The sequence below is a fragment of the Brienomyrus brachyistius genome, chromosome 11 (assembly GCF_023856365.1).
Source record: "Brienomyrus brachyistius isolate T26 chromosome 11, BBRACH_0.4, whole genome shotgun sequence".
Classification (NCBI taxonomy): domain Eukaryota; kingdom Metazoa; phylum Chordata; class Actinopteri; order Osteoglossiformes; family Mormyridae; genus Brienomyrus; species Brienomyrus brachyistius.
In genome coordinates, this window is record NC_064543.1 from 11183954 (window position 1) to 11211837 (window position 27884).

Below are 27884 nucleotides of genomic sequence, written 5' to 3' on the forward strand. Positions count from 1 at the left end.
TTCTTGGGCCTTTGCACGACAATTACAGCATTTCCTGTGCTGGGTAGATCCATCTCCATCTCTCATGCCACTCTTTCCTCCAAACTGGGCTCCTTTCTCACTCACCCTGCTCTTCTTTCAGCCGGTACCCTTTTCTCTATCCCCCAAGTCCTCTTTCTATCATCTGACCAGCCTGCCTCATTCACCCGAGCAGCTCTTCATTAGGGATGTTTATCAATATGAATACCTGACTGTACCTGTCTTCTTGTGTACCTGTTTTATGTCATCTTATATTGCCCAAGACCAGTTCCAATACTCAGGAATATACGTATAGAGGATGGTAAAAACCCCTGGATGTCGTTCTTGCCCTGTCTCAAATGTCAAGGATGCCTTGGTTGCATCCTTCCCAAGCGAGACCAATCCCATGATCCATTGCCCCCCAAGTTCGTTCTCTGCATTCTTGGTATTGAGAGTCACCCTATGACCCTCGGTTTTCTCCCCCACCTGACCTCTCCTTCTCTGTCATCTGACCCCCTGTTTTCATCTCACCTGACTCCCGCCCCCCCCCCCCCATCTTCCCCCCAACCTGACCCCTTTCCCAGATCCACTGTGGACAGAATTACCATAAAGACAAAGACACAAACAAATCACCATCCATAACCGCAGGTGGATGAGAAAACTCTTTATTGACATAGTGTGCATATTTTGACTTCTGTATAGATCATTTTCACTCACTTTCAACAGGACTTTGTATAGTACACAACATTCTGTAAACATAGCTCTGTAATCCTGGGGTTTATTTCAACATTTGTGTCAGCGTGGCCCCAGGATACAGTGAAGGTACATTTTTTTTAATACTTTGTCTCATCTACACCAAACACCATGATATAACAGTAGACTTTTACATTTAAAATGCTTTACATTCACGTTTTGTTATAAACAATTTGATAAATACAAGATTATATATATTATATAACAAAAGAATATATTTTATATTTGTTTGTATATATCTGTAACTCTGAACACACATGTATTTGCCATGTAAAATATGTGTGGCTTGTGTTGTATTGTACAGTATCTAGTGAGAGGAGTTTCTTTAAGTTTAATATTTTAATAAAACGAAAACTTCCATGGATCAAAGTAGGGAATTAAAACGGCTTATTTTTTTTTGTTTGTTGTGAAGTTTTTTTTTCTCCTCTTTTTTTCAATAAAAAATAAAGAATGTGACAGTCCTGCACGGTAAGTGTGATGAATCCCTTGCAGATACCTCACCCTGTGCCCTTAACTTCCTGTGAGTGCCAGGCTCGCTCTCACCCTCAGATCGCAGCCTGGATAAGGGCTCACGCAAGATGGTTTGATGACAATAATTTCAGCTACATTCACTCACACACAGATATATGTTAGGTGGGGATTGCTGTTTGAAAGAAATGAAGGGTCCCTAACTCCAAACTTTCGGTGAGAGATGGAAATCGGTAAACACTGCATTTTCTTTGTTCTCAAAAAAAAATACTCATGCCAATAATGAATGCGTTCTCATACTTTGCTATGTCACTACACAGAAAAATTGGTCCCCACAAAACGGTAAAACCTGTCCACACAACCGCTCCTATACAAGTGTTGTCTTTGGAGGAAAAGTACGTTTTCAACATAAAGCAGAACGACAAGGCAGTAACATTTGGAGGTAATACAGCTGGAATATAAAGAAAATGTAATGCAATGGTTATATCGGTAAAAAAGCTGTAGAATTTGTGTTTTATGGTATCATAATGTGTTACTAACAAGGCAGTTTCCCTATCAGTCTGAACAGTTCACAGTGATTAGCAACCATATACAACAGATACAATTCAGGTTTCAAACAGTCAGTTAAAAAGAAGAAGCATGTTCCAGAAGGAACTCGAACCCTTGGCCATCTCATTCCAGTGCTAAAGATCAGTGTAATGAATTGAACTGGTGTCAGAAGTATGTAGCACTGGGAAAAAGCCCTGAAATTGCGAAATGATATAAACTTGACTTTCACTGGGCAACAAACGGAATTTGTTTTGGGCCACTTTGCAAATGAGAAATTTCTTCTTTTACCAACTGAAGAGCAAATTTCCAAAAGTTGCACAGTCCATTTTTTGATGTTTTTGAGATGAGTCTGCTACAGTCAGGTTACCACATCATATGTTACAGTCTTGGCAACCAAACCTCACTCAATCCTCGTGTAACCCAATGAAGAACTCTTGTTAAATTTCTAAAACACACAGAAAAAGTCCACAGAAATGTTCTCGAAAACATGTCCCATGGCCTGACTGACTTTTGGAAATTTGGCCTTCAAAGATGCACATTTAAGCAAGAGAAAAGCCGTAGATAAAAAATATTTGGGTGTACTTGGTAATTATGGAAGTTGGGAATACAAAAATGCATGCAAGCATTCAGCTTAAAACTGGTACCTCTGCTGTGTTTTATCAGAACCAAACACTCTGGCAGCTGCAGCAGTTCAAACAATGGACACATCATGTTTCTGCTATCCCCAGAACTGTACTACTGAGTGGAAGCTTGCGTTGCCTTAATATGGAACTAGATGGAAGCCTTCACTTCTCTTGGCATAGGATATTAAATAAAACATCCACCTGACAGCTATGAAATCATCTGAACATCAGTTTCTCTTGGAACTCCCCCGCGGAAAAAGAGAAATTAGTTTAGTTTCTCTTTTAACGTAGTACCTGGGGCTCCAGTTGACGACTGAATGACATATGAACTGATGATACATCTCACTCTCGGTCTCACTGTGAATAGAATAGACTTTAATCAACAAAATCTGACATCTGTTTTGACAGGAGAGAGGATGTCTTCCTATCATGACTCTACAGAAAAAAAGGTACCTGCACTACTAGGAATAAAGACTTTTTTGAATTCCCTAAAGAATTGTCAAATAGAGAACAAAATATTGGGGAGTTTGCAAGATTTCTTTTTGTGTTTTGCTTGATAAGGCACTGTTGCAGTCAAATTGTTCTCTTTTCAAGAGAGAAAGGAGAACAGAGATGCTCAGCGAAGCTCTCCTTGTAGATTGCAGTACGTACAAAGGAACAGGAAAGTAGATTCTAGTCAGCGAACAGGGCACGGAGAAGGCAAAAGGTCGTACAGACTTCCATGTTCAACTTTCCTGTGTATTAGCCCCAGTTATCACCTTCAAAACTTACTAAAACAAATGTAGTTTGGGCCAATGAGGGTGTCCTGCTACCCAAACACAGAATGATGTTAATGGGAGTGAACCTCAGGACCTCATCACCACAGGAACTAAGCCAGACTTTCCTGAAATCAATCAAACACACTGCCACCGTCTTCCATGCATTACCTAACGCTACAGAATGGCACATTGCTTAGGTCCCATCTTGCTTAGGTCCCATCTTCATTCAGCAGATAACTATGTAAATAATAATAATAATAATAATAATAATAATAATAATAATAACAATAATAATAATAATAATAATAATGTTAATAATAACGCCAACAGATAGTTCCATTTACCGTCTACCTTAAAGTAGGGCTGTCAGTAGACTGAAAAATGAAGATGAATGGAGGGTGATTGTTTTCACATTTAATGAACACCTCTGAGAAGTACTATTGATTTGGTCTACATTTTGTATTGACCACAATCACGTTACACAACTAAAACTTTTAGCAAAAAAAAAAAATATATATATAAAAGCATAAAACAAAAATGGACAGTTCCTCTTAAAGCTTATCCCACACCTTAGTCATCTGTGGACTGAGGAATGGTGTCACTTTTGGGGCAATGAGGCAGTATTGAAGCGCAGCTCTGCGTGAACGGCCACCCATCGCCGTCCCTGGGAAAGTGCTCCCACAGGCTGCAGAATCAACACATCTTCAACGTCCCAACAGGCTTATCCGTAGCTATGCTGTCTCCGAGTCAAATGGCCAACCAGTGTTTTAGCTGAAATCAGAATGTCCATGGAGCTCATTGGCTAAATGTCGAGCGTGTGATAACTTATAGACGACAACAACAACAACATCAATAATAATAATAATAATTATTATTATTATTATTATAATGGGCTCTCAGTATACATGTTTACCATTAGGAACTAGAATAGCATGTATTTTTTTAAGTTCTACCCATTTGTATTTCTCTCCAACAGAAAGCCCGCCCCCCCCCCCCCCCCCACTGAGATCTGAAAGAGCCAAAGCACACTACTGTACTGTAGAATATTAAGCTCGATTTCTGTGTGGACTTTATCTTGTGAACGCAATTTGACAGCCGTCAGCGCAGCCAGCCTTTTCGACACTCACCTTGAATTGCCGGACGCTGCCTTCAGCCACTAGATGATGTTCATGCTCAGGTGTCAGACAGTAAGCCATCCTCTGCAATGACACACGTCATGGAAAAAGCTCAGGTCCCTCACCACTCTCATGTTCTGCAGGCTACTCGTGAGAAGGTCCCACTTATTTTGAGCAAACTAAATTAGCTAAAACGAAGCTAAATTACATTTAGAAAGCTGGTCCACAATATTCCACATTTCCCCCCTAGAATGTAAAAGATTTCACTATGTTTGATAACGGTGCTTGAGTATAACGTAATGGAAAAAGGTGCGCAAGTTCCCATGATTTGAGTAATTCAGGCATGTTACAGTAGACTAGGAAAAACAGTAATGTCGCAATGCTAAAAAAAAAAATTCCAACCGTTTGATCATAATCGTGAATATTCCAGCAAGATATCCAGCCAGTATTCCTCAGGTTATGGGACCGGTGCAGCTGTACTTTACTGCAAGCCTAAGCTTCTATAATGGTTTCCCAGGTCAGGGGAACATCAGGAAAATATTGCTGAAAAACTGAACCAGTGTGAAATACTCCAGGCTTATAACACCCCTAGATGTAAAAACTGCAAAGGAAATGTGGGGATCCTTCCCAGCAAACCTCTTTGACTGTTCCTGGCATGCTGAGGAACTTGTAGATGGCATAAGCAGGCACAAAGAGCATCGATGACATCGCTATTCCCCAGCCAACCACGTTGGACCATCGTGGAAATATATATTCGTCGTATTTCAGACCAGGGGCAGTCACAATGCTAGCAACCACCACAAACTGAAAGACAAAGTTATAAAACACTAGTTATTATTTTTCAACAAAATATGTTTGGTCAAAACAGAAGTCCATACAGTACTTCACAAACCCAATTTGTCCTTAGAAGAAGTGGGAACATACTGATTCTTGTTTACTTTACAACATACACATGGCATTCATTTTGTGTCTAGACACATCCTGACTTCATCCTGAAATGTTATATCCTTACAGCTCCCAGTGTAACAAATGTCAAAATCTGGGCTGCGACTGTCCCCTGAAGGGGGATATCAAAAAATGGCCAAAGCAGGAGGACGGGCTCTGTGACCAGTGGCTCCTGTCCAGATGTTTGCCTGGGGCTGTCGGCTTCCATCCCTTAGATTCCTGGCAGCCTGAGGTGCCCGGCTAAACTCAGCCATCTCTTCGGTGTCCCTGCAATGCCCAGCAGGATTCTGGGGCAGAGAAGGACCCATGTGGTAGATGGTGTCCTTATACAACTCAGTGTCCCAAAGTACTAATTGCACCATTAACTCCAAATCAATCAATTATAAAGACATTGTTTCCTGTTCTCTGTATGCTTCTATCGGTTTTCTTTGAAACTTTGTATCCTCTGATCCCGTGTTACATTTACTTGACCACAATCCACCTCCGTCACTCGGGATTTCACATGAGCCGTCACATGACTCTCAGGATAAAGAGAGAAAGAACGCGTTCAACATGCACTCTGGCCTGGCAGAGGCAGTTTGGCCCTGTGTAAAATGAGGAGCACAAAGAAGTCAGAAGCTCTTGCTACCAAGCTGCAGGTACCGATGCTTCCCTTAGGGGGTGTCAGTTATGTTACATCCCAGCATCGTAATCTGCTGGATGGAGTGGTTGCGAGGGAGTTAGCTGGTTGCTAAAATGGCTACCGGGCACGGATCCCTGGCAGAACCACTTGGACACCTCCTACCCCATGAACTTCAGAGCCATTCCAGTCAACAGAAAAGTATTGCGCATGGACAAAGCACTGTGAAGTGGGAAGGCAGAGGTGCACAAAAATAAGGTTGAAATCCCACCAATAATTAGCATATAATACCAAACATAGCTGTAAACAGCATCAGTAAATACAATTACCAACTATAACAAAGCCATAACTAAAGCATGCCATTAAAAAGAAATATTAAACTTTTAGAGGGTCTTTTCAACAGACACACACCCCAAGAGTGATGCATATTTGCTAAAACAATATGAATTATTTATAGAAGCAATTTAACAGAGGCTTGTCCACACACACCATTTGAGCTCATATAAAAACACAACCTGAGTAATTAATCTCCTTGACCCAAATAATACAGTAGAAAAAATGTATGATTGGTAGAATATCCTAGAAACGAAATCATTTCCTGTAATGATAAGGTGTAATTAGTCTCTGCGACCCTTAATGTTTGTTTTAAAATACAGAAGATACAGAAATATGTATGTGAGGATGTTATCTGAAGGAGTGTGTGTTTGTACGTCTCTTCATTAGATCACCTTCCCTCGGAAGATCTTACCAGCAGAAAGACTGGGCTAACAAACTTCCAGCATAGTCTCCAGTAAAGACCAGGTTTGAAACCCATCATACGCTGGATGTCCTCACTGAATCTGTCCACACCTGGATGGGGGGAGGGAGATTTACAGGCATCTACGTTAAGTGGGATACAAAACACTGGGACCCATTTGGAAAGGTCTTCACCTTCAACATGCACATGAAAACACTCACTAAGAAGTCTATAATTAACTGACAATATGTCAGGTTTTGAAAACAAAAGCTAAATGACAGAATGAAATATGAAAGGAAAACAATCCAATGTGATCCTTATGAACTGCAGGAAGACACTGGAGTACGAAGAAGAAACACGAGGAGAAAGAGCACTCATCCACCAGAGCTCTGGCAAGCACTGAACCCACATCTGTTGTGGAACTCACTCAGACTACAGTGCTGTTTCACCGAAAGAAACAAAAATATCAGCACTGAGAAGACCATTAACGTAGAGCCATTAAGAATGTTTATAACTTTCAGGCTGGAAAAGGATTTAAACATTCTTTTACACGTGTACCTCTTCCTGAAGCTGTTTCATCAGCTCTCTGAGTGAAAATGCATGCAGGAGATAAGGTAGGGCTAAGGGAGGTGGGGCTGTGTGATGAGACAGGAAGCCACATCTCAGGGCTGGTAGAAATGTCAGCTGTAGCCTGAGGTTTTTGGAGGTCTAGGGTAAAGGGGATGTGTTGAAAGCAGAGGAGAGCACTGGGGTCTTAAGTCTATGACCCCAGAGAAAAACCTTAGAGCACCCCTCCCCCCCTGCCACCAGTGTGTTTGCTGAAGACTGTATCACCGGCAGGACACTGCTGAAGGAACTGAATGAAACGCTTGCCTGCATTTGGAAGTACAGTTCAGTGATCCTCTTCTGGGAGAAGCCAATCTTGGGGATATATTCCCACACCTTATTAAAATCTACAATCTCAAATTTCTTTCCGCAGCCGCAAGTCCTCGCAGCGCGCGACGTTCCACAACGCCTTGCTAGGCGTATTCAGTAGGTCTGTTATAAATTAATTTCTTTAAGAGTCAAGCAAGAGGAGCCCCCTTAATTACGCCAGGCTGTGCCAGTAAGTAGCAGATCACTCACCATAAAACCAGGAAACCCCAATGGCCTCTATCAGCACCCCAAAGAGGATGGATGTTCCCGCAGCGTATGTGTCCAGTAGGGTTAGCACATAGATCCCACCCTGTACACCACAGGGACAGAAAGATGGGTGCTTCATAAGGATTTTCCACACAAGGCCCAGTACATAATAATTTATAAAATTATAAAATAATTTAAGCCCTGTTACATATCCTGCATTCTGTTTATGGGAGAAAAAGGCAAGATCCTAAGCAATGGTCACTTAATGCAAGCCACACCAGATATTTTTCCATTCATGAATTCTTGTCAGGTGGCCAGCATGAGCAGAGTAAAAAAACTTATTTTGATTCAGTTCAGAACTTGCATTTACTTGACTTAGTGTAGTTGCCTAAATCTTTTCGGCCAGCTGAATGCATGGTGCTACATATGACACCTCATACTGAGCTGAATTTGTTAACATGTTCTTCCACTGGGGGTCACTAACAGACAGTTTACCAGGGCTATTTCCCTCCTGATCAGCAATGGCGGTGCGAGTGGGCAGCATGTGGGCAATGCTTTGACACTCAGTATATCAGTTCCTTTCAGCCAGAAATGCCACCACGTTCCACAGAGCATCTAGCTGCCTTGCACGGGACAAAATTGTTTTTGTTGCGGATTTCTTATACCCAAGCTGGAATGTGAAATCCTGCAACATGTCAAGGATGTAATATTCTGCATTTTTAATTTTGTAGAACAGGTTTCTAGCTGACCCAGTTAGCTAACCTGAGGTAATAGTGTGACACAAGAACATGAGAAACGACATTAATGATAATGGTTCTGGTTAGAAAAGACCACGGCTGAGAAACTTCTGTTAAGTTACACTTTAGACTTAAGATGCAGCTCTGGCTCAGGATGCTTCTGCGGCTGTCAGAGGTGTCAGTGAAGGAGGAGGAGTACGGAACTCTGGTGGAGACTTTTGTTAAGGGGGTTAAGAAGAACAACTCACAGCTTGGAGTCAGAAAGACGAAGAAGCTGGTGGTGGACATCAGGCAGAGCGGGGGAACTGACTGCTGTCCCCAACGATGGAGAGACTGTATAGTACAGTGCTATAGGTACTTTGGCATCTACATCAGTAACAGGCTTGAGTGGCGTGAGAACACAGAGGAAGTCTGCAAGAAACTGCAGATTTGGTTGCTTTTCTTGAGACTTAGTCGTGTGCAGCACCAGTGTAATCTAATATTAGATTGAAAGAGGCTGATAGGGTGAACAAATTTTGAGGAGAGCTAACTGTGTCTTTGGATTGAGTCTGAGCTTCTTAGAAGCAAAAATGAAGAGGATAATGGTGCCCAAACTGTACCCCATTCTAGGCAATGAGGTACAATAAAAATCCGGCACCAGGTGTTCAATAAAGGTCCAGCCATTCAGTGTTGACCCACTAACCACAAGGAAAAATTAAGATGATCTTTCCAGTCAAAGCCGGAATTTTAACAAGAAGGTGTCCCAGATTCAGCTCAAGTCCCCAGAATGCAAACTTACGTTGGTGATGCAAAACAGGGCAACCAGGAATGTTCCAAATGCTGTGGCGAAGGTGAAGAGTTTCCTGTTCCTTTTGAGGAACTTGAAATCGTCTGTGAGGCCCGTAATGACGGCTTCCATCCCACCCATCTGAAACGGCAGACAGAAACAGGCCTGGATGTGAGAGAGTGCTGAAGAGGAGAGGCGGGCGAAGACAAGGTGACGGAACAGTTCAGCAGATGTTTTTGACCACAAGTCAACTGGGAGGAAACTATTGTCTACACAAATATGGCCTGAACACAAACCACTTTGTATGTAAAATCCCACTTGTTTGCCAAAACGTGCATCATCCACCGTTTAAGTAGTAACACATGAGAGGGTGTGTTTTATTTGTGAATAAAACCAAATACATTCCTCTGTGACATGAAGCATAGCGACAGTGATGCAAAGCAGTGGTTTTATTAATGCCCCAAATGCCTTATTGCTTTTATAAAACAGTAGCTAAACACATACTAGAAGCAAATTTTACAAATGATTACATTTAATATACCCTAAGAGTTTCGATGGCCTGCCTTAACATGCTGGAGATGCATCTAAGGTTTTTATGTGTAGAGTGGGAGATGGTGCCTGGAGTCACGTCATAGGAAACCTTTGAGCAAAGTCACAGTCGGACGATAATGAGTGTGTGGCAACTCACAGCTGATATTATTTGACTCTTGTCATGATTGCAGGATAGCAATCACAGGAAAATTTCTAAGAAGCACTGATGCAGTTAAGATCACTGTCTTCACCATTAGAGAAGAGAACTCCATAGCACCGGATTCTTTTACATATAATCAAATTCTCCAGAATTCGCATGGTTTCATAAGTAAAACACTGAGCAGTGAACCACATTACCCCTGTCCATCAGAAATGCTTTAGGATTAATCGAGTTCACATTGAATGTGGTTACTAAATAAAATTCTTACTGGCCAAAGGTACCGAGCTATAAAGGTCATGCTATCGCTAGATTCAGTAACACTACTGCAACTCTTTTGCAGCTATGAAAAGCACACTTTTAATTTGCCAAAGTAATTTTTTTCCCATTGCACTCCATTTGCTGCAAATTAACAGAGTAACCGCACTACAAAGAACACTCAAATATCTATGCTTACGTCTCCCAGTTGTGTGTGGTTCTGTGTGTGTGTGGGGGGTGGGGGGGCATATCTTCACTCACAGAGCTGTCGATACCAAGTGTCAGGAGCATGATGAAGAAGACTACAGCCCAGAATGTGGAGCCTGGGAGGGTTGAGATGGCTTCGGGGTAGATAATGAACACCAGTCCGGCTCCTATTTTTAAAAAGACGCAAATAACCAGCAGAACATTTCCCGTCAAGCTTATTTTGTTTTTCTAGGTATTTTTTACCCTGGTCTTGTTGGCCAGCTGGGAGGATTGGTATTCCTGCTCCAGCTGATGCCTTAAATTAATTAGCCCTTAATCTAAATAAACGCTAAAATTGGTGTTGGAATACCTACAGCGCTGAGATATGACTTGAAAACAATTTAAAATGCATGATTCACATTTGTTATTTTATGCAATCAGACATGATTTAATTGTTCAAAATACAGATAATAACTGGCATATTTTCTGGTATATTTTGTAATACAACAGAATTTCCCTGAACAATTAAGAACGTGCTCTGATAAAAAACAAAAACAAATTAGGACAAAACTAAATATGACGAAAAACGAGCCCTCAATTAGGACTTGCTTAATGCAATCTCAATAGTCCAATTAATGTAACTGGAAGTTCACTGAAGGCTAATTAATTAAAGCTCGGCTGAACGAAAGCCTACATGCACAGTGGGTCAGCGGAACCAGGACTGGAATGGTTTGCTGGGCGAATGTGCTTTTCAACACATGATGAGGAAGAGATGATAGAAAATAAGAATAGAGAGAACAAGAGTTTTTGCATTTTCAGTTTTTTCATAGCAGTCACCAATTTTTATAAAATAGAGTTTTCCCTTATGGGGACCAGGAAACCGGTATTGTTACAACTGATATTTATCACATTATAGGGACATTGTGTCCCCATAAGGATAGGTATTCCACACACACACACACACACACACACACACACACACACATATATATATATATATATATATATATATATATATATATATATGCGCACACAGTACATTTAAACTGATTAAATTTAAACTGAGTATTTTTGTTCTCAAATCCCATTTCATGGGACAGATGATTGGCTGGAACATCAGCCTATCTGTAAGTCCTAATGCCTGACACAGGTCAGACTCCTCCATAGCCACAATGAGCGGCAGAGTGGCTGTCAAAGGGGAATCCGGGACCTACCATCAGTGGCTACTTCCTCGATCTTCACCTTGTGCTTATGGGCCATGTAACCCAGTACGGAGAATATAGCGAACCCTGAGAAAAAGCTGGTGACGCAGTTAATCGTGCTGGTCATGATAGCATCCCTGCAAGAGGACAGACACAGAGCAGTTCACATCAGCTCGGGCCCTAAGCTGCACTTCCTCCCTGACACACATCTCTGCAGCATTCTGTTCTCTGGACACTCACTTGGGATACAGGATATTATGCACTGCCAGGGGCATAGGAGGGGCATGAATAACCTGACAGATTCAGCGGGCCCAGCACTCCAAAAGGGCCCCAGAATACATAAAATAAAATGAGAAACTGGGTGGGGGGACCTAAGGTGTCATTTTTTTTCTGGGAGCCCATATTTCCAGGTATGCCACTGAGCCAGGCTGTGTACCTAATATGTAGCACAAATGTCATTCAGAATTGTGCCTTGTGTTTCAGTCCAGCTGTTGCGATGGCACTGTGACAAGTTGTTGGGCCGCCTAACACTTTTACATCTGCAAATGGTCGACTCCGACAAGCGCTCGGCCAAGTCCTGCCTTCCCCTGGCTGCGTACCCACTTCAAGAAACTCTCACCCTCTCTGCTGCTGCAACGCTACCTGGAAGCCGACGGTGAGGCTCACGGGACGATTATGTGAGTGGCAAGACCTTACATGCCTCGGAGACCTGCTTATGTACGTCATTCCCGTCGCCGAGATGCGTGGTGAGGTGTCTGCTTTGACATTCAGATGCAAAATCACTCAAGTGTCACCTCGCTAGCCAGTAAGGCAAAGCCACGGCTCACAGCTTATAAACAACAGAAACTAAAGCACCAGGGATCCCATCACAATAATCCCTTTAGCACCCAAGAATGACTCACTTGTTCTTACACTAACACATAACCCATCTTCTTTTCGTTTTGTTGTACATAGAGTTGACCAATATTGCCTAGACGTTTCCCAGCTCCTTTTGAATCAAGTAACAGAAAAGACCCAGCTGAGAGCAGAAACATCTGTCTTCACTTTCTAAGCCAAGCAGACTCCAGTGGAAGTATTTAGGTTGTGCCCGAGAGGTGAAGGAACCCCTGGTGAAACTCTGGCAAGGGCACAGCTAGGCCTGAGAACCAGCAACATGTGAGCTTTTGCGTGGGATGGGAGGCGCTGCAAGGGAAATAGATAAGTCTCAGGGCAGGATTAAACAGTGTCACACCGTATGTGGGCTGGCTGGTGTTTCAGCCTGTGCCTTCTCCTAATTACACACTCATCGGCCAATTTCACTACAAAACTGTGTCTTTCTTTTCACGACTAAAGTATTTTCAAGGCTCTTTTTTGTTTTTTTTTGTTTACGTGAAGCCAGAGTTATGTCTTGCGCAAATTAACCGAAGCGGTTGCAGGTTCCATTTAGATGGAAACAATTATCTGGTGTCTAACTGAACGATGTGGGCCAGCATGAATCTGCAGGAGTGGGAGATGAGCAACTTTGATGCAAAAAATGCTTAAAGGTCTGAAGGGGGGAAACCTGGAGGATGGAAGTGATGAGCAGGTCATCAGAACCTCTCCATTCCAAACACCGCACCCTGCCTGTTCTGTCTCTCTGACGGCTCCTATTGCCCACAGTCACCCTGTTCCCCCAGCATCTTGATCCAGTGACAATCCTCACCTGTAGCAGTTATTATCAAATTTATTGTAGCTGGCAAATGCGATCAGCACCCCGAATCCTGCTCCCAGGGAGAAAAAGATCTGGGTCGCCGCATCTATCCAGACCTGCAGAGAAAACGATCGACTGGTTAAAATGGGGTCATTCATATTATAACAATTTGTTGCCCTAAAACTTAATCCAGCCAGCATAAATGCCAAGGATTCATTTTCATAAGTTTATTTATATTACATATTCTTGCACACTATATACAGGTATGAACACTAATATATACCTAACATTCATTTTGCAAATCCAATGACCTCTTCATTGCTAAGCAATTCACTAACGTCATTAACGTCCTGGACATCACCCGAATTCACAGAAATAAAAAGAGTACATTCTAAGTGCCAAACAATAGAAGAGCTCCATTCGATTAACAAAGACGTGACCTGGAGCAGACTGTGGAACTGATCATGAGCTACTTATCTGCAAGCCCCAAGTGAAGCTGAAAAGGAACAAGGCAATCGTACTCCCAAAAATGACCTTGAGAATATGTCTGCCTTCGAGCAAAACATCAGAACCCAATTCAAGATGCTGGACCAACTTGATAGAGAACTGAAGGAACCGAGGAGAGAATCTGAAGAAACCATCGAAAAGGATATGTGAAAAATAAACCAAAATGAGCAACAGGAATTTCGAAGGAGAAGAAAAGTGGGCATCAGGATAGGTAATGAAATGAAGTAAGATACATGAAAGAACCTTCAGTATGGATGAGGAGGTCAGATTTTCACTGAGACCACTGTGGGAAAGTATGGCTAGATGGCATCGCAAAAAAAAATATTACAAGCAACTGAAGAACAAATTTTGAAAAATACCTCAGTGGCCAACAAACTGGAAGAGTTGTTCTTATTCCAATAGCAAATAACAGGGACACAAAATATTTACATTACTGTTATTTATGCAAAGGATCATTCAGTGTCAACCTTACATATAAACAAAATCATCAAATGTATAAATTCAAGAAAGGCCAAGGAACAAGTGACACGCAAGGTGGACAATCAAAAGAACACCCAAAGGAAGTCAACATGTGCTTTATCAATTCATTACTGAACTATGGAATGTTCTCAGGAAAATGTTTGTACCAAAGCAGTTCATTGTCCTCATGAGGATTCTCTACAAATGGGGTAGAAGTTATAGTCAGGATGGAGTATGGAGGAACTGGTTGGGCCCAGAAGAAGTTAGATAAAGATCTGGCAGTAAAGAAATATTTCTTAGAGTGGCATTTAGCAGAGCTGTGATGGAAGAATCTCAAAACAGTACTAAGGTGTCTATAAGAACCAAGACCAGAATACGGCATTTCCAGTGAAAGATGGACAATGAAAAAGAAGACAGAAAAGTACTCATCTCTTTGAACTTTGGAGATGGCAAAGACTTTTAAGAAGAAGTACGAGGAAAACAAGCAGATTCTTGGTCGATGAAAGCTCGAATATTTGCTTGAAGCAGAAATGAGGAGAACTATTTAGAGCATATTCAGCATATCAGCAGACCCAATCCACTGGAGAAGGTCATTATGCTTGAAAAGGTTGAAGGTGGAAAAAAACAGAGGGCAAATAGAAGATGGGTGGACTCAGTCATTACAACAATGAATCTGTTGTTGGGAGGCCAGAGGAACCAGACATGAGAAGGGACATTCTGGAGAAATTCCACCCATATGGTCAGCCATGGTCAACGTTGTGATACCTAATAATAATTCTCATTCATCACCTATTAATTACATGTATAGTTCAACTACATCGAGTCATGATATGCTTATAGGACATTTGATAATGGAAATAGCTATATGAGGGCATCCCACCGTAGCGTTGTTGAGCTGCTTGAAGTCGATGTGGAGGTATGCCCGGATACCGTCCATAGCGCCTGGCAGGGTGATACCGCGGATCAGAAGCACGAACAGCACCACGTAGGGCATCGTGGCTGTGATGTACACCACCTGCAGAGACACATGAGAGGTCCAGCTGTTTTGATAAATCTGTGGTCTCAAGTGCCTTAGCGTGTCCAGATTTTTTGATGCACCTGTCAGCTGGGCATCCATTTACATGTGAATATCAGGATAAGCTTATGATGATCAACACGTTTCACAGTGAGCAGCGGCTGGAGTTTCAAGTCCTCACTCACATATATCTGTGTCCCTGTAATCTATCTGCGAAAGCATGTTGCTTAAGGCAGTGAAAAGGAAGGCGGGCTCTGAAAACACAAAAAAAAATCTGCGTGTGCTTGTGTGTGTGTGCATACCTTGCCTGAGGACTTGACCCCCTTCCACAGGCTAAAGTAGAGGATGAAGACCACCACCACGAGGCAGAGCGTCAGCTGCCAGCGAGGCAGGCCCAGGTCATGGATGCCATCGCTCTCGTGAAGGTGCAGCACGCCGCGCCTATGCACAAGATGGCTGTCAGGCGCTAGGCTTTTTATTTCAGCAAGGATGATAAACGATAACCAAAGATAACATTAAGAGAGCATTTTGAGTTATGGCCTTGACCAGAGTAAGCATTAGAAACATAGGTGGATTGATTGATGGATGGTCTGTTCAGGCGTTTATGGCGTTAGCTTCCTAAGTAATACTCTTCTTTGGAAGAGTCAGTAGGAGACAATGGTCATTTACATTTGTCAATTTAGCAGACACTCCAGTCAATATGTGAGGCAGGATCTGCACACGCATTGTGTGCAATTTACACTTATACAAACACAGATAAGTCACAGGGTGGTGAACTGTTGCTTCACACCACTGGGAATGGGGTTTGAGTCTCTGGCCTGATGTGTGTGTGGAGTTTGCATGTTCTCTCCATGCCATTGTGGGGTTTCCTCTGGTTTCCCTCCATGGACGAAAACACATATTAAGGTGAATTGTGTGTTTGTGTGTGTGTGAGAGAGAGAGTGAGAAAGAGAGAGAGTGAGAATGTTCCCTGATATTAAGAACAGTAGTGAACCTCTACTCAATCCAGCAAACATTAAATAGTAAATCCATGAAAACAGATGTAAAAGACATGCCTGCAGTCACCTCACAGTAATGGCTAAAAACATCTGGCAGGCTATGGTAGGAAAATTAATGACGTCCTTTTTTCAGCAGCGACAAATTAAAATTGAATGCTTATCCAATCTGTACTTCATGTTTATTTTGAGACTGAATAAATATTTTACGGGCTCCGGCATTAACCAGACACTTTTCTGCTGGGACGAACACTCTTGTGGGCATCTGCGGTCTTACTCCCAGGTGACTGATTCCGTCAGATCAACCTCAGTAACCGTCTGCTGTATTCTACCACGCCCAGACATCCTAAGCCTCCTGGACTGTCTAGGAGGCCCCTAGGAGGGGGCACTAATTCTAGGAAACAGGAAAATGTCCCAAAATCACAAAGTATTAAAGACATTGACAGTTTCTTAAAAAAATGACTGACTGAAGTGTAGCTATGGACTTTGATTGCCCCCATATTACAACCTGTTTGTCTGGAAACAGAGATAAATTTACCGTACTGAGCAGTTGTTCTGAACACTTCAGAAACCTTTCTGGTTCTTTTTATTCTTAATTTCCATTTACCTGGCGTCTGAAGTGAATTATTGCTTGAGACGAGAAGAGTGAGTGGGACTGACACAGCGCCCTGCTACCAACATCAGGGCCACTATGCAAAGGAGACACAGGTGAGGTCAACTTCCTGTTTCCCTCTTACGTATTTCCTTATGCGTCCCGAGTACACAGGAGAATGCAATAAAATAAACGTTGTCAATGAGATTGCTGAAGTTTTTGCCACTAATGTATTATAGAAAAACTGGAACGTATCTAGTAAAGATGGAGATTAACCTTTTCATATGCATAGGAGATACACAGAAAGGCCTCGCATGGTGCTGTAGTTACACGCCTGCTGATTTAACTAAAATCGGCCACATTAACCAGACACAAATGGAAAACGTTGCTCAGTAACAAAAGCAAACACAATTTGGATCCACTTTAAAACATGGGGCTACAATCCCGTAATGTTTATGTGACGAAGACATGAGTCGTCACGTTTCACGTTAACAGATGACTATCGGGATGGGGGAGGGGTGGGTCTGCCCCTCTCGAGCCATCTGTCACGCCTTACTGAGCAATGAGAGTCAACATGAACGCAGCCCACTCCCCGCCCAGGCTCATCCTGTGACCTTCTCGAGGGCAGAATACAGGCTCCCACACATTTCCTGGCACTAACATTCACCGTAAAGTTCCTGGACTGTTATTCCAGAACTAACAAACGCTTAAAACTTCAAACACTCTGAGGAGACATAAATAAAATTTGTCCGGCAGACACACGGACGAATCGCGTCTCCCTGGTGCAACGACGGCTCCCTTCCGTGTCTTTTCAGGTGGGACCCAGATGTACAGCCGGTGTTGGCCAGGTAAATTACTCTGAGGTACATTACACCCGTAGGTGAAGGTTATGGATGCGTGTGCTCAACAAGGAAGACGGCCAGGCAGTCATGTTTATCTGCTTAGCTCAGAGATTCTTCAACAATTCTTCGGAGAACCTCAAACCTCTTGTTTTGGACAAGAAACATTAGTAACAAGATCTTTGAGACCTTTATTAGCCAAATCAGATAAACTGGTTCTAAAGGGAAAGACTTACAAGGAATGAGTGGGGTTCTGAAAGATTCGAGGAGTACAAAAATGCAGGTGTTAAGTGCAGCATCCCTTGTGAGATTTAAGCCAGCAATGTTCACTTTATCTAATGCTAAATTACACAAGTCCATGACATATGTAAGCATCCCACCCCCTACTGGATCAAGCTTGCCGTTGAAAGTTCTGTTGTCAGTGTGTAGCTCAGCCGGTTAGGAACCTGCACCCATGTCTGGAAGGTTATGGGTTTGAATCAAGCAGAGTAATAATACTGGGCGCTGAGCAAAGTCCTTAACCTCCAGTGTGCCAAGGGTGATAAATATCCTTCACCCTGACCTGTAGCTTTCCTCACTGGTGTGTCACTTTGGACAAAAAATAATACAGTCCCTAAGCCGATATACGACAAGCTAAAACTTCCAGGTGATATATTTTTTTACTTTATTGCACTGCAGATTAAAGACTTTTTAACTGGAAACTAGAACACAGGTGATGATTAAACCAGAAATAGGAAGACCATGCTTTTATCAATTTTGCATTCCCCTTCTAGAACCCTTAACTGAAACTTTACTAAGAATAAGAAAACAAACATTCTGATTACTACTTGCCCTGGATAATGATGACCTGTATAAATGTTTAGTTCTGCTGTATTTTATGTGTACTTTCACAGAGATTGCAACAATTCAGCACTCTGTGTTTCTGTTGTGCCTTTGGCCATTTAATGGAAGTGCGCAGTGCGTCCAAGACACTCATGTCACGAACGCACTGCCAACTTCTGAAGCAAATTCGGGATCAGCCCACAATGGGAACAGACAGCTTCTGCATCCCCGTGGTTCCCCCAGAACTGCGTGTCTCCTTTGCCTGAAATGTGCCAGCATGTTTCTGCGTGAGGTTTTATGCTAAGGGAGGGCACAGCCCCAGAGACTGCTAAAGCCCCCCCACCCCTACAAGAGGCAGTAGGGTGTGCGGAGTGACCGGATTCACACTGACGAAAGGCTTTCCATTGATGACAGTGGCAGTCCATTAGCGCCACTCCCAGCCCGTGCGCGGTGCGGGCCGGCTTCAGTCTAACAGCAACCGGCTGGATCAGATTCTAAAGGTGCGTCAGATGGCATTAATAAGCCATCTGTAGCCGTACTTCACTTTCATTCATCCCTGCTTTTTCACCACTGAAACAGAGGAAACCGCATCGAATTCACACAAAGCGCCCAGTCCCTGGCTTACTCAGCTCAATCAGATTAAACTTTATCAATCTATTTTAAGTAACTGCTAATCCACTTAGGCTCACAGTGATCCAGAGACTAGGGAATATTGCAGTATTTGGTGGGTTTTCCCTATTGGAAAGCCAGTGTGTGAAACATATACGGAATCACATATTCCACATGTAACATACTGCAAGTCAACAAATAACACAAACGCCAGGATGGAACCACACAGTCTGGCCGCGATGGAAGCCAAAACCCAGTTAAAGGAAGCGATTCAGCTACCTCTTAAATCAATGCGCTATCAATCCTACAGTATATATCAAATCCAGAAATGACATCATTATTACGAAAAGAAGATCCATAAAAAACAATAACCTTTATTAGCATTTTTTTTTAAATAATCCAGAGCAGGGACTGTCAACCTGCCTGTACATGAACAATCGTCTGCGTGCATGACGATGCTGTGGACCGCTGACGTAGACCTTCTCATAAAACGTCACATCATGTCAGATTAGAGCAATAAATGTGCAGTTTGGTCGTTTTATTTATCTAAACTCTAAACAGCTGATTTTTATCCAATCATCAGGCTGTCTAGGCTAATATTATATAGCTATTACATATCAACTTGTTATATAAAAACATAAATAGAGGCTGTTTTAAAGCTACGACAGGGGTAAGACTTCATTATAAATGGTAGAATGCTTCTGTACTGTTACAATAAATTAGCCAGTAGTTGTTTTTTTTTCTCTCCCATTCTATCATGACGAATGATTTACGTTACAAGGTTTCCTGGCGAATCACAGCTCCAGCTGTTTAGTTTGGACTCTAAGCCCAAGACCCAGATGATGCAGAATATAACTAAATTCCACTCGTAAAACGCAGGATGTTTCTACCAATTCGTTTAAATCCTTTTTCTTGGTTCAGTGGACGAGAGAGTAATGCACTCAATGTTGTCTCTTTTCTACTTTCAGTTATTAAATTATGCGGCGTTTATATATACGTATATGTTTATATGAGCTTTGCATGCTCATGTACGTGGGAAGGAGAGATATCAATGGAAGGGGCAGGTCTGGTGAGTATGGTGATAGATCACATACACCCGCAGATGCCTTATATATTAAACGGCAGCTATGTCTCACTGGATTGATTATGGTCAAAGATAAAGAGGGCTGACTGGGTGGATCCAAAATGAGGACCTGAGAGTCTGGAGTGAGCCTGGTTGTAGCATTTTCTGCTTTGCAAACACCAACCGCCCCATTTTACGTACTGCATTTTGTTGATAGATTCTTGGCTTTCGGAACCCTGCCATCCTGCGCAGAGGCATTGAACTGTGAGGTTTCCAAAGAAGACGTCAGCCTTCTGCCATTTGAAAGAAGGTGGTCTATGCTTTTAGGCTATGAAAAGCCGTGGAATATATTTCCACACAGTCTACATATCCAGCAAAGGAGAATCCTTTCGAATATCATCGTGAGACGAATGAGTCCATAGATCTCTTGAAGTTTCCTACTTCCTTGTCCTATGAAAACTCAGAAACTGGGGCCCAGTTTTAAATCTCTGTGAAAAAAAGGCATGAGGAGGCCCTGAGACATAAGTATGTCTAGATGAAGGCGCCACTTAAGCTGGTGAGCTAATACCCAGCGGAGTGGTCTAAATAAAATGCCGGCCACTGACACAACCACGGTTTAATCTTTTTTATCCGTGACCGTTTAGCAAACTAATGTCAGATTGCTCCACCTGAATAAGGACATGGCAAACTCGAACGTCTAACGGGTCTCCTGAAAATGTCACTCATCCTCAGTGGTTACTTTTGAATATGGTGGAAATCACTCTAAAAATAGTGACAATAACAAGCCCATGCAGGTCAACGATGCATGTGTCAGCCCTTGGAGACTAATTACATGTAAAATTAGGCCATGCTACACACTTCTGGCTACTTCGAGAACTTTCAAAGGCAGCTCAAACAGTATTCACTGGAAACACCATGCCCATTATAGTCATTTATTCTCCATTTATTTTCTGCATCTGACTGCAATAATTCTACAAGATTTTGAATGTCAGTTCTGAATTTAGAATTCAGGCAGATCATTTGTCAAAATGTATTTGGTTAATAGCAGTTCCTTTTTACTTAGCAATTTCAAAACAGATCAGCAAAAGGTTAGAATTAAAAAGGACTTCATTCTAAAATTTATCAATTCATTTGGTTGACGATAGTCATATAGGGTCTTTCTGGATTGTTCCCATAACATTAAATATAAAACTAGATTTTTCACTTTTTAAAACTGTCACTTAAAGACTGAGAATTAATATTCCAGAAATGGCCCTCGCCGTTGTTCCAACAAATACTCAAACACATGGATAAACTGTAAGTGAAAATCTCTTTAAACATGATGCACTAAATTAACTGAATATAATACATTCTCAATAAACTCAAGCAGGCATCCGTCTACCCATATATCTCACAGTGGAATTCATAGCTGAAGATGGCGTCTTCGGAGATGTAAAGGCTACATTTTGAGTAATGGTGAACAGCAGCGCTTTACGAGTCATTGGGTTATTTGGACCTTTGGCGCTAACGATCCCAAATGCAGAGTAGCACCTGCTTGCCCCCCCACGTCCGCACAAACACCCGACTCGAAGTCACGCCTCTGAAAACTCAATCGCAATAATTACGCTTCGGTCCCTCGTTAAGGAGCAGCACTGTTCCAAGCAGCTGATTGCGGAGGATAATAACCAAGCCCTCGGTGGAGATTTGGAGAGGAAATGAAGGCCTAGCCATAGTTGTAAGGAAAATTACAGACCGCAGTGTTATTATGAGAGAACTGGAGTGCACTGCAACATCATGGTTCTTTGGCAGAAACGCAAAGTCAAACACGGCTGAGGAGCCCCTTCAAAATGGAAAGACTGCCACCTTTAATGGCTGGGCAGTGATGAAGTCCTGATGTGTGCGACTCAAGCATAATCATTAATCTCTCTCCTGTCCCTGCAGGCCACACATCAATTCATTTGGCTGCTAGGTTATCTGCAGCTGAATCATAAGGGGCATCCTGGGGCTCGGGTCAAAGTGCCGGAGAGACCATGGCAGGCACTGCCATTTCTTAAATGTGATTAAATGCCACGGACACACCACTGGCCACCTCTCTAAGGGCGTAAGGCCACTCAGTCTAACGTTTCATCATCAAGATCTATTTCTCTGACCAAGTAAATCATGCTCATCCTCTAGTATTATTTTTTGTATACTGAGATATTATTATTGTTCCCAGTGGCAAGCAAAGAACATTCTGGGTACACTGAAAAGCAGCCTGAACTTAAATAGCCTGTAAGCACGGGAGAATCCATGTTTGAACCTAGATAAGCATGCATTATAAATTATCCATATAATTGCATTTAAATTTAAGTCGTAATAAGTGATGATTGAAATGATTAAGAGGGAATGGTCTGGAGTGAAGGCCAGTAGAAACATGGCTTGTTGGGCACTGAATTTGACACAGAACTTGTCTTCGTCGCTCTATCTCACAGGGACACCCGGGGGCAGGGCTGAAACCGGGAGACCGTGGACGTTGTGGCCGTCACTGAAGGCCGCAGAGTCGAACTTGAAGCGGCAGGTTAGCCCATGGAGTTTTTAGCTAGTTAACGCCGTGTCAGGATGAAGGAGCTCTGCGCTGAACTGAAGAGCCGCAGTAACAGTGAGGGGAGAAGCTGGTGGGAGAGTGAGGCTTTCCCCTGATTTGGAAGCAGCTTTCATTTGTCCAGGTCGGACGACTCCCATCACTGCCATTTTGCTAACTTCCTCAAGTGCAACTAATGTTTCCCTCCAAAACTGTTCTGCAGACCTACATATAGCTAATCATCTCCACTGACTGACATGCCTCATAAAAGTTAAGTTCTTCAGTGTTGATAAGATTTAGGAAATCCGTTCCAATGCTGTACTCTGTAATAATGGTACCGACCATCTGTCTGCAAGCCAGCTAACGTTGTATTGTGTACAACCTGTGCAGGCCTAGAGAGGACTTCCCTAAAGGGGGAATAACAATGTATCATTCTCCAGTGCTGCATTGTTTATGCTAACTAATGCAGACTTACTGTATGACCGTTTAACTGCTATCGGGATCATAGCATCTCAGACGTTAAGCCTAAGCCAGAGAACGCGCAAGTAACATAACACTGCCGATGACAACCTTTTGTTTTCAAATGACAAACAAGTATGGGAGGGATCTGACAAATCATAGGCATCCAGGGCACGATAAAAAATCTGGGCTACCAATGGCCTGTCAGTGGGCAGGGATGCCAAAGCTCCGCCCACATTCTCAGGGGCCTGAGCCCACGCATGATACTGGGAGGACCTCATGATAATGTACATGACCACTGAGTTCACACTTTGTTTGTGGGCCGAACGAACATACAGCATGAGGCAGTGGGGCGCCTAGAAGCGGCTCTTTCGTTTAGTGCACAGAACACACCACAGACACAAATTATGATACAGTGGCTGGGTTCAGGCCAACACTGACTGACTGACATGTCAGCATTTAACACAGGAACATGCATGTCTTACTGCATTCGTTAAAGTCCACAAGGCATCACGTGGGACAAGGGCCACAGGCTGTTCGGGGTTTGGAGGTTGGGTTCGTTCATTTTAAAAATGAAATTATGAATTTTCAAGCAACTTTTTTTATGACCCCCTGATGTTTATGTGCTCTGAGCGCATCTGAACGAAAGAGAAAGGGTTAGGGGTATTTACCGATCGATCCGGCACGTTGTACCACTAAACCCTGCCCCCGCCCCCCCCCCCGCTAATTTTTGCATGCCTGCGGTCATCGAAAGATAATTTTATGGCTGTTGTGGTACCAGTTTTTTTTTCGCATTAATGGGATAGATGAGCTGTAGAATTCCCTGGTGGGTGGAGTTATTGCCTGATGTCAATCATCAGGCTGAGGCATGCTCTACCCACTAACAAGCCCCGCCCACAATCCACCTTTCCACCAATGAGGAGCCTGAGTCAATTCTGTGTCTAAGTTGCCATGGGGAAGACGAGCACTCACTCATAGAACTCAGCGGCAGGGGTGTTCTTGCACTTGGAATACATGGTGACATTGCCCAGGCAGGAGCTGTTGGCCTGCTGGGTGATGGTGCAGTTGGGGCTGTTCCAGCTGTTCCCACAGCTGAGCCATGGTAGCTCCTTGGTGAATGAGGAGAACAGGTAGTACAAGGACCAGGCTATGATGACATTGTAGTAGAAGCCCACGTAGAGCGCGATGACTATCACAGTGTAGCCCACGCCTGCGGGAAGAAAGGACCGGGAAGACAGCAACACAAAAAGCGGTCAAAAACAGATACAGGAGGCTTTGGCAAACCAGCCTTAGTTACGACTGTTTGTTATATTATGATGCATATGCTATGCTTGTGCAAATCATCGATCATGGTTTTATGTGGGCTGTCATATTAACTAAGGATTCCCTACGCACACACACCTACGTATGTTCCTCCAAAGACCACAGGCCTCCGCTTTGTCCGTCATCAAGCTTAAACTATGCATAAAGGTCCAGGTAGCTGTCAGATTCTTCACCCGGATCAAATGTGCAGCTTTATACACATTTGCTCTCCTGACGTCTAACATTCCGGCTCAGTATGAGAAGCAGTTATATGCTCGGATTTTTAGTCACAGGAACAAATCAACATAACATTGGTCAGAGCGGTGAAAAAGCACCTTGACCCCAAAAAGATCCTGATAAGCAGAATCTTCCGTCTTTCGAAGCTTTCAAAGAAACATGAATTCATGGAAAATCTTTAATTTTCTTCCTTTATGAAGCATCAGGAACTATATGGGCCAGAAACCCAGGGCAGCCCCTGGAGTACCTGTGTCACAGCCGCACGGGCCGAGGTGGTCTCGTCCCTTACCTTTGAAGACAGGACAGATCTTCCAGACCGTGGCAGCCCCCTCCCTGTTGTACTGTCCCAAAGCCAGTTCCATGTAAAACAGAGGCATCCCAGCAATAAGCAGAAAGAGAGTGTAGGGGATCAGGAAGGCTCCTGCCGAGAAAGAATGGCTTCGTTAGTGCTTTCCTGACAGCCAGAGGACTGCGGCTCTAGTTTTTAGCCACGTGAAAATTGCAGAGTGACAGATCATGGTGGGAGTCAAGCTACTAGCCCACAAGTGAGCACCGCAAACAATAAGCATCACTCAATAACACAGAAGTGCCACAGTCAGTGATTCAGAAAGAATTGGCTCAGCACATTATACATTAGTCAACAAGAGGCATCAGCTGGGTCACTTTCAAACTCTACTAAGAGGTTTTAGGTGGAATTTAGCCAAAAGATAGAAATGAATGATATGTAAAATTTATCAGTTACCTGGAGCTGGATAATGTGATATATAGGGATTGATATAGATTGATGGATAGAAGGAAGGATATGGATGGATGGATGGTTTATTAAGTTGTTTGTATTGCCCCTAAGATGAAGCCTTCGCTTACAGAACCTCCTCTTCACTGAACCCACTAAGGCTACGTTCTGTTCCTCAAGGGTTCCATCAACACCTAGTGCCTTCCTGAAATTTTCACTGGCAGACCTTTGATCATTCCAGCTCTTTCAGTTACCTGCTGCCCAACATACAGGTGAGAGGCAGGTGTGATTGGTGTCCTCTGAAAAAGTGAATCCAGTGTAGGTGATGGATTTTCTGGCAGAGATGAGGTGTCAGGACCATCCATTCCCTAAATCACACAGGCATCCTGAATAATAGCTGTTTTGGAAAAGTCCTTAAGGGTACCGCTACTGTGCCTTCATTTGAATAAGTGCCTCATCAATTTAACGTGTCATAATTTTATGCATTTCTACCACTGATTTTTGCGATAAAAAACTGATACTTGGGTAACCAACAGCAGCGTTATTAGTACAGTGAAGTGGAAATTATTCTTTGTTGAAGTGTTTTGCTTTAGTTTTCAGACACTTGTACACACCGCACGAACTTTAATAAACATGCAAAAAGAAGCATGACAATTAAGAACAGAGGGAGTAAACACTGATAAATTTGAACGAACTGACGCTTGACTTACAAATACAATAAACACGCAGGAGACCCGCGCAATATTTTAATTCCTTTTCTGTCAATAATTTATAATGCCAAAGTGGGAAATTCAGACACCAAAAGAAGCGACTTCGCCAACACTTAAATCACGTGTATATAACGGCTCAGAAAATGCTGCAACAACACCATTAACTGCGAAATCGTCAGTATAGGCACAGGTTAAAGCACTCTGCTGGCAAGACCTATCTCGAAGCTCATTGACGCAAAACGGTAGAACTTTAAATAAGTGGGATTAAACGCCAGTTAAATATGAATGTTTAGCCTTTAAATAAAACTGGAAATAATGAATAATACCTTATATGGATTTATATTTTCATTTGATAAATATCTTTGTTTAAATATTGCAGAAAGGCAAATAATTTACTGCGCTAATAACTAAATTGCCAAAATATACATAGATTGAAGGACTTTTGCTTACCTCCTCCGTTTTTGTAGCATAAATAAGGGAACCTCCACACGTTCGCCAAGTCCACTGCAAAGCCAATGACAGACAACAGAAAGTCTATTTTCTTGCCCCAGGTCTCACGCTCTTCCTCACTCAGGGAGCCCGACGGACAGACGTGGGCGCCGGGGGCACCGATGATGGAAGTGCTGGTGTACTGGACTCCATTCTGGTCCTTCACCAGGATCAACTCCACTTGCTTCTTTTCCACATTACTGTACGGCTTCAAAGGGGCGACAGATGAGAGTTTGTGGTCTGACAGGACTTGGATGTTCATCCTCGCACCAGTTCGAAGCTGAGAGATGCAGCAGCTGGTTATGATGAAGAAGTCGGTACCGCTGATGATGACGACGATGATGCTGATGATGAGGAAACTCCGCTGAGGCTAAACTTCTCCTCTGGAGGTGCAGCGGAATCCACCGCTCCCATCAGCTGTAGAAAACAACAGTTGTAATTCAAAGGGCAGGCACACAGTAAAAACGACCATGCAGAGTTACCAGAACTCCTAATAATCGAAAAATACTCGAGTACTTTCGAGGAATTTCATGAAGTGAATAGATATCCGTAAATCAGTTACATGAATGACACAAACACCTCCTATTTCATGTAACAAATGCCGGATACTAGTAATGAATGCAACCGGTCCGTTTTGTATAGTCTACATCTGTCACCCTGAACACCTGTAATATAGAGACCAGTCAAATTCCTTACTAAGTATTCAAAATGTTTCAATAAATAGCCTCATTAATTAATCAACTAGAACAAAACAGCAACTATTGTTTAAGTTTACACGTTTCGACTGTTTGATTATAGTGTGAACAGTGACATGTAGGCTACTGTGGAGGACCCGCCGATGATCCCTTTGTAGTTATAGAATAAGGAAAACGCAAAAAACGTAAATGAATAAACGACGTACACTTTGCTTAGCGATTTAAAGTTACATAAAATGCGTCTAGAATAAGCAGTGCGCAAAGCTGTTAGCGAAAAGGAGGAGAAGCCAATCCGCACTTAAGGCGCCGACAGCAGAGCTAACACAGCCCCATCGTCCGCTCCTTCCCGGGTCCGGACGCGTCTGCGGAGTCAATGTCCATCCTGGCGAAACTTTAAGTCTCCGCTGTCCGTGAGGCTGCAGGCAAAATAAATTCGGAGCTTTTAAATCAGGCTCCACTTTTCCCACGTGATATCTTATAATTGCACTTTCTTCGTGCCCCCCCCCCCCTACCTCTCTGCCTTTGCTGTTTGCTCGTCGCGCTACAACCCACAATCCGAATCCGCGATAAGGTTCATCGTCAATTTATGAACGCGGGACACTGATGCCTGGTTCACCTTTACCAAAAG

The 27884-nt window shown here is 42.9% G+C and overlaps 1 protein-coding gene across 3 annotated transcripts; it reads right to left on the reverse strand.

Annotated features, from left to right (window-relative positions):
- Positions 1-646: 646 nt before the first annotated feature.
- Positions 647-27884, reverse strand: slc6a2 (solute carrier family 6 member 2). 3 transcript variants are annotated; one of them, XM_048969277.1, is made up of 16 exons: positions 27769-27884; positions 27555-27672; positions 26523-26978; positions 24919-25050; positions 24063-24300; positions 15475-15613; positions 15038-15172; positions 13204-13307; positions 11535-11659; positions 10396-10508; positions 9201-9329; positions 7689-7788; positions 6576-6676; positions 4900-5067; positions 4276-4347; positions 647-3919 (listed from the first exon to the last, which is right to left on the reverse strand). In XM_048969277.1, exons 3-16 carry the CDS (start codon positions 26821-26823, stop codon positions 3896-3898), a joined length of 1881 nt encoding a protein of 626 aa, XP_048825234.1. In that variant the 5' UTR covers positions 26824-26978; positions 27555-27672; positions 27769-27884; the 3' UTR covers positions 647-3895. The 3 variants fall into 3 exon arrangements, with proteins under 3 accessions (XP_048825234.1, XP_048825235.1, XP_048825236.1); XM_048969278.1 differs by having other exon boundaries at positions 27463-27672; XM_048969279.1 differs by lacking the exon at positions 27769-27884 and having other exon boundaries at positions 27463-27724.

Coding starts and splice junctions, on each gene's coding strand:
- slc6a2 (XM_048969277.1), bottom strand. CDS start 26,823: ATGAACATCCAAGTCCTGTCAGACCACAAACTCTCATCTGTCGCCCCT. Junction 24,301..24,918: donor GATCTGTCCTGTCTTCAAAG/GTAAGGGACGAG, acceptor TTCTTCCCGCAG/GCGTGGGCTACACTGTGATA. Junction 5,068..6,575: donor TTAGCCCAGTCTTTCTGCTG/GTAAGATCTTCC, acceptor TTTGTCTTTCAG/TTTGTGGTGGTTGCTAGCAT.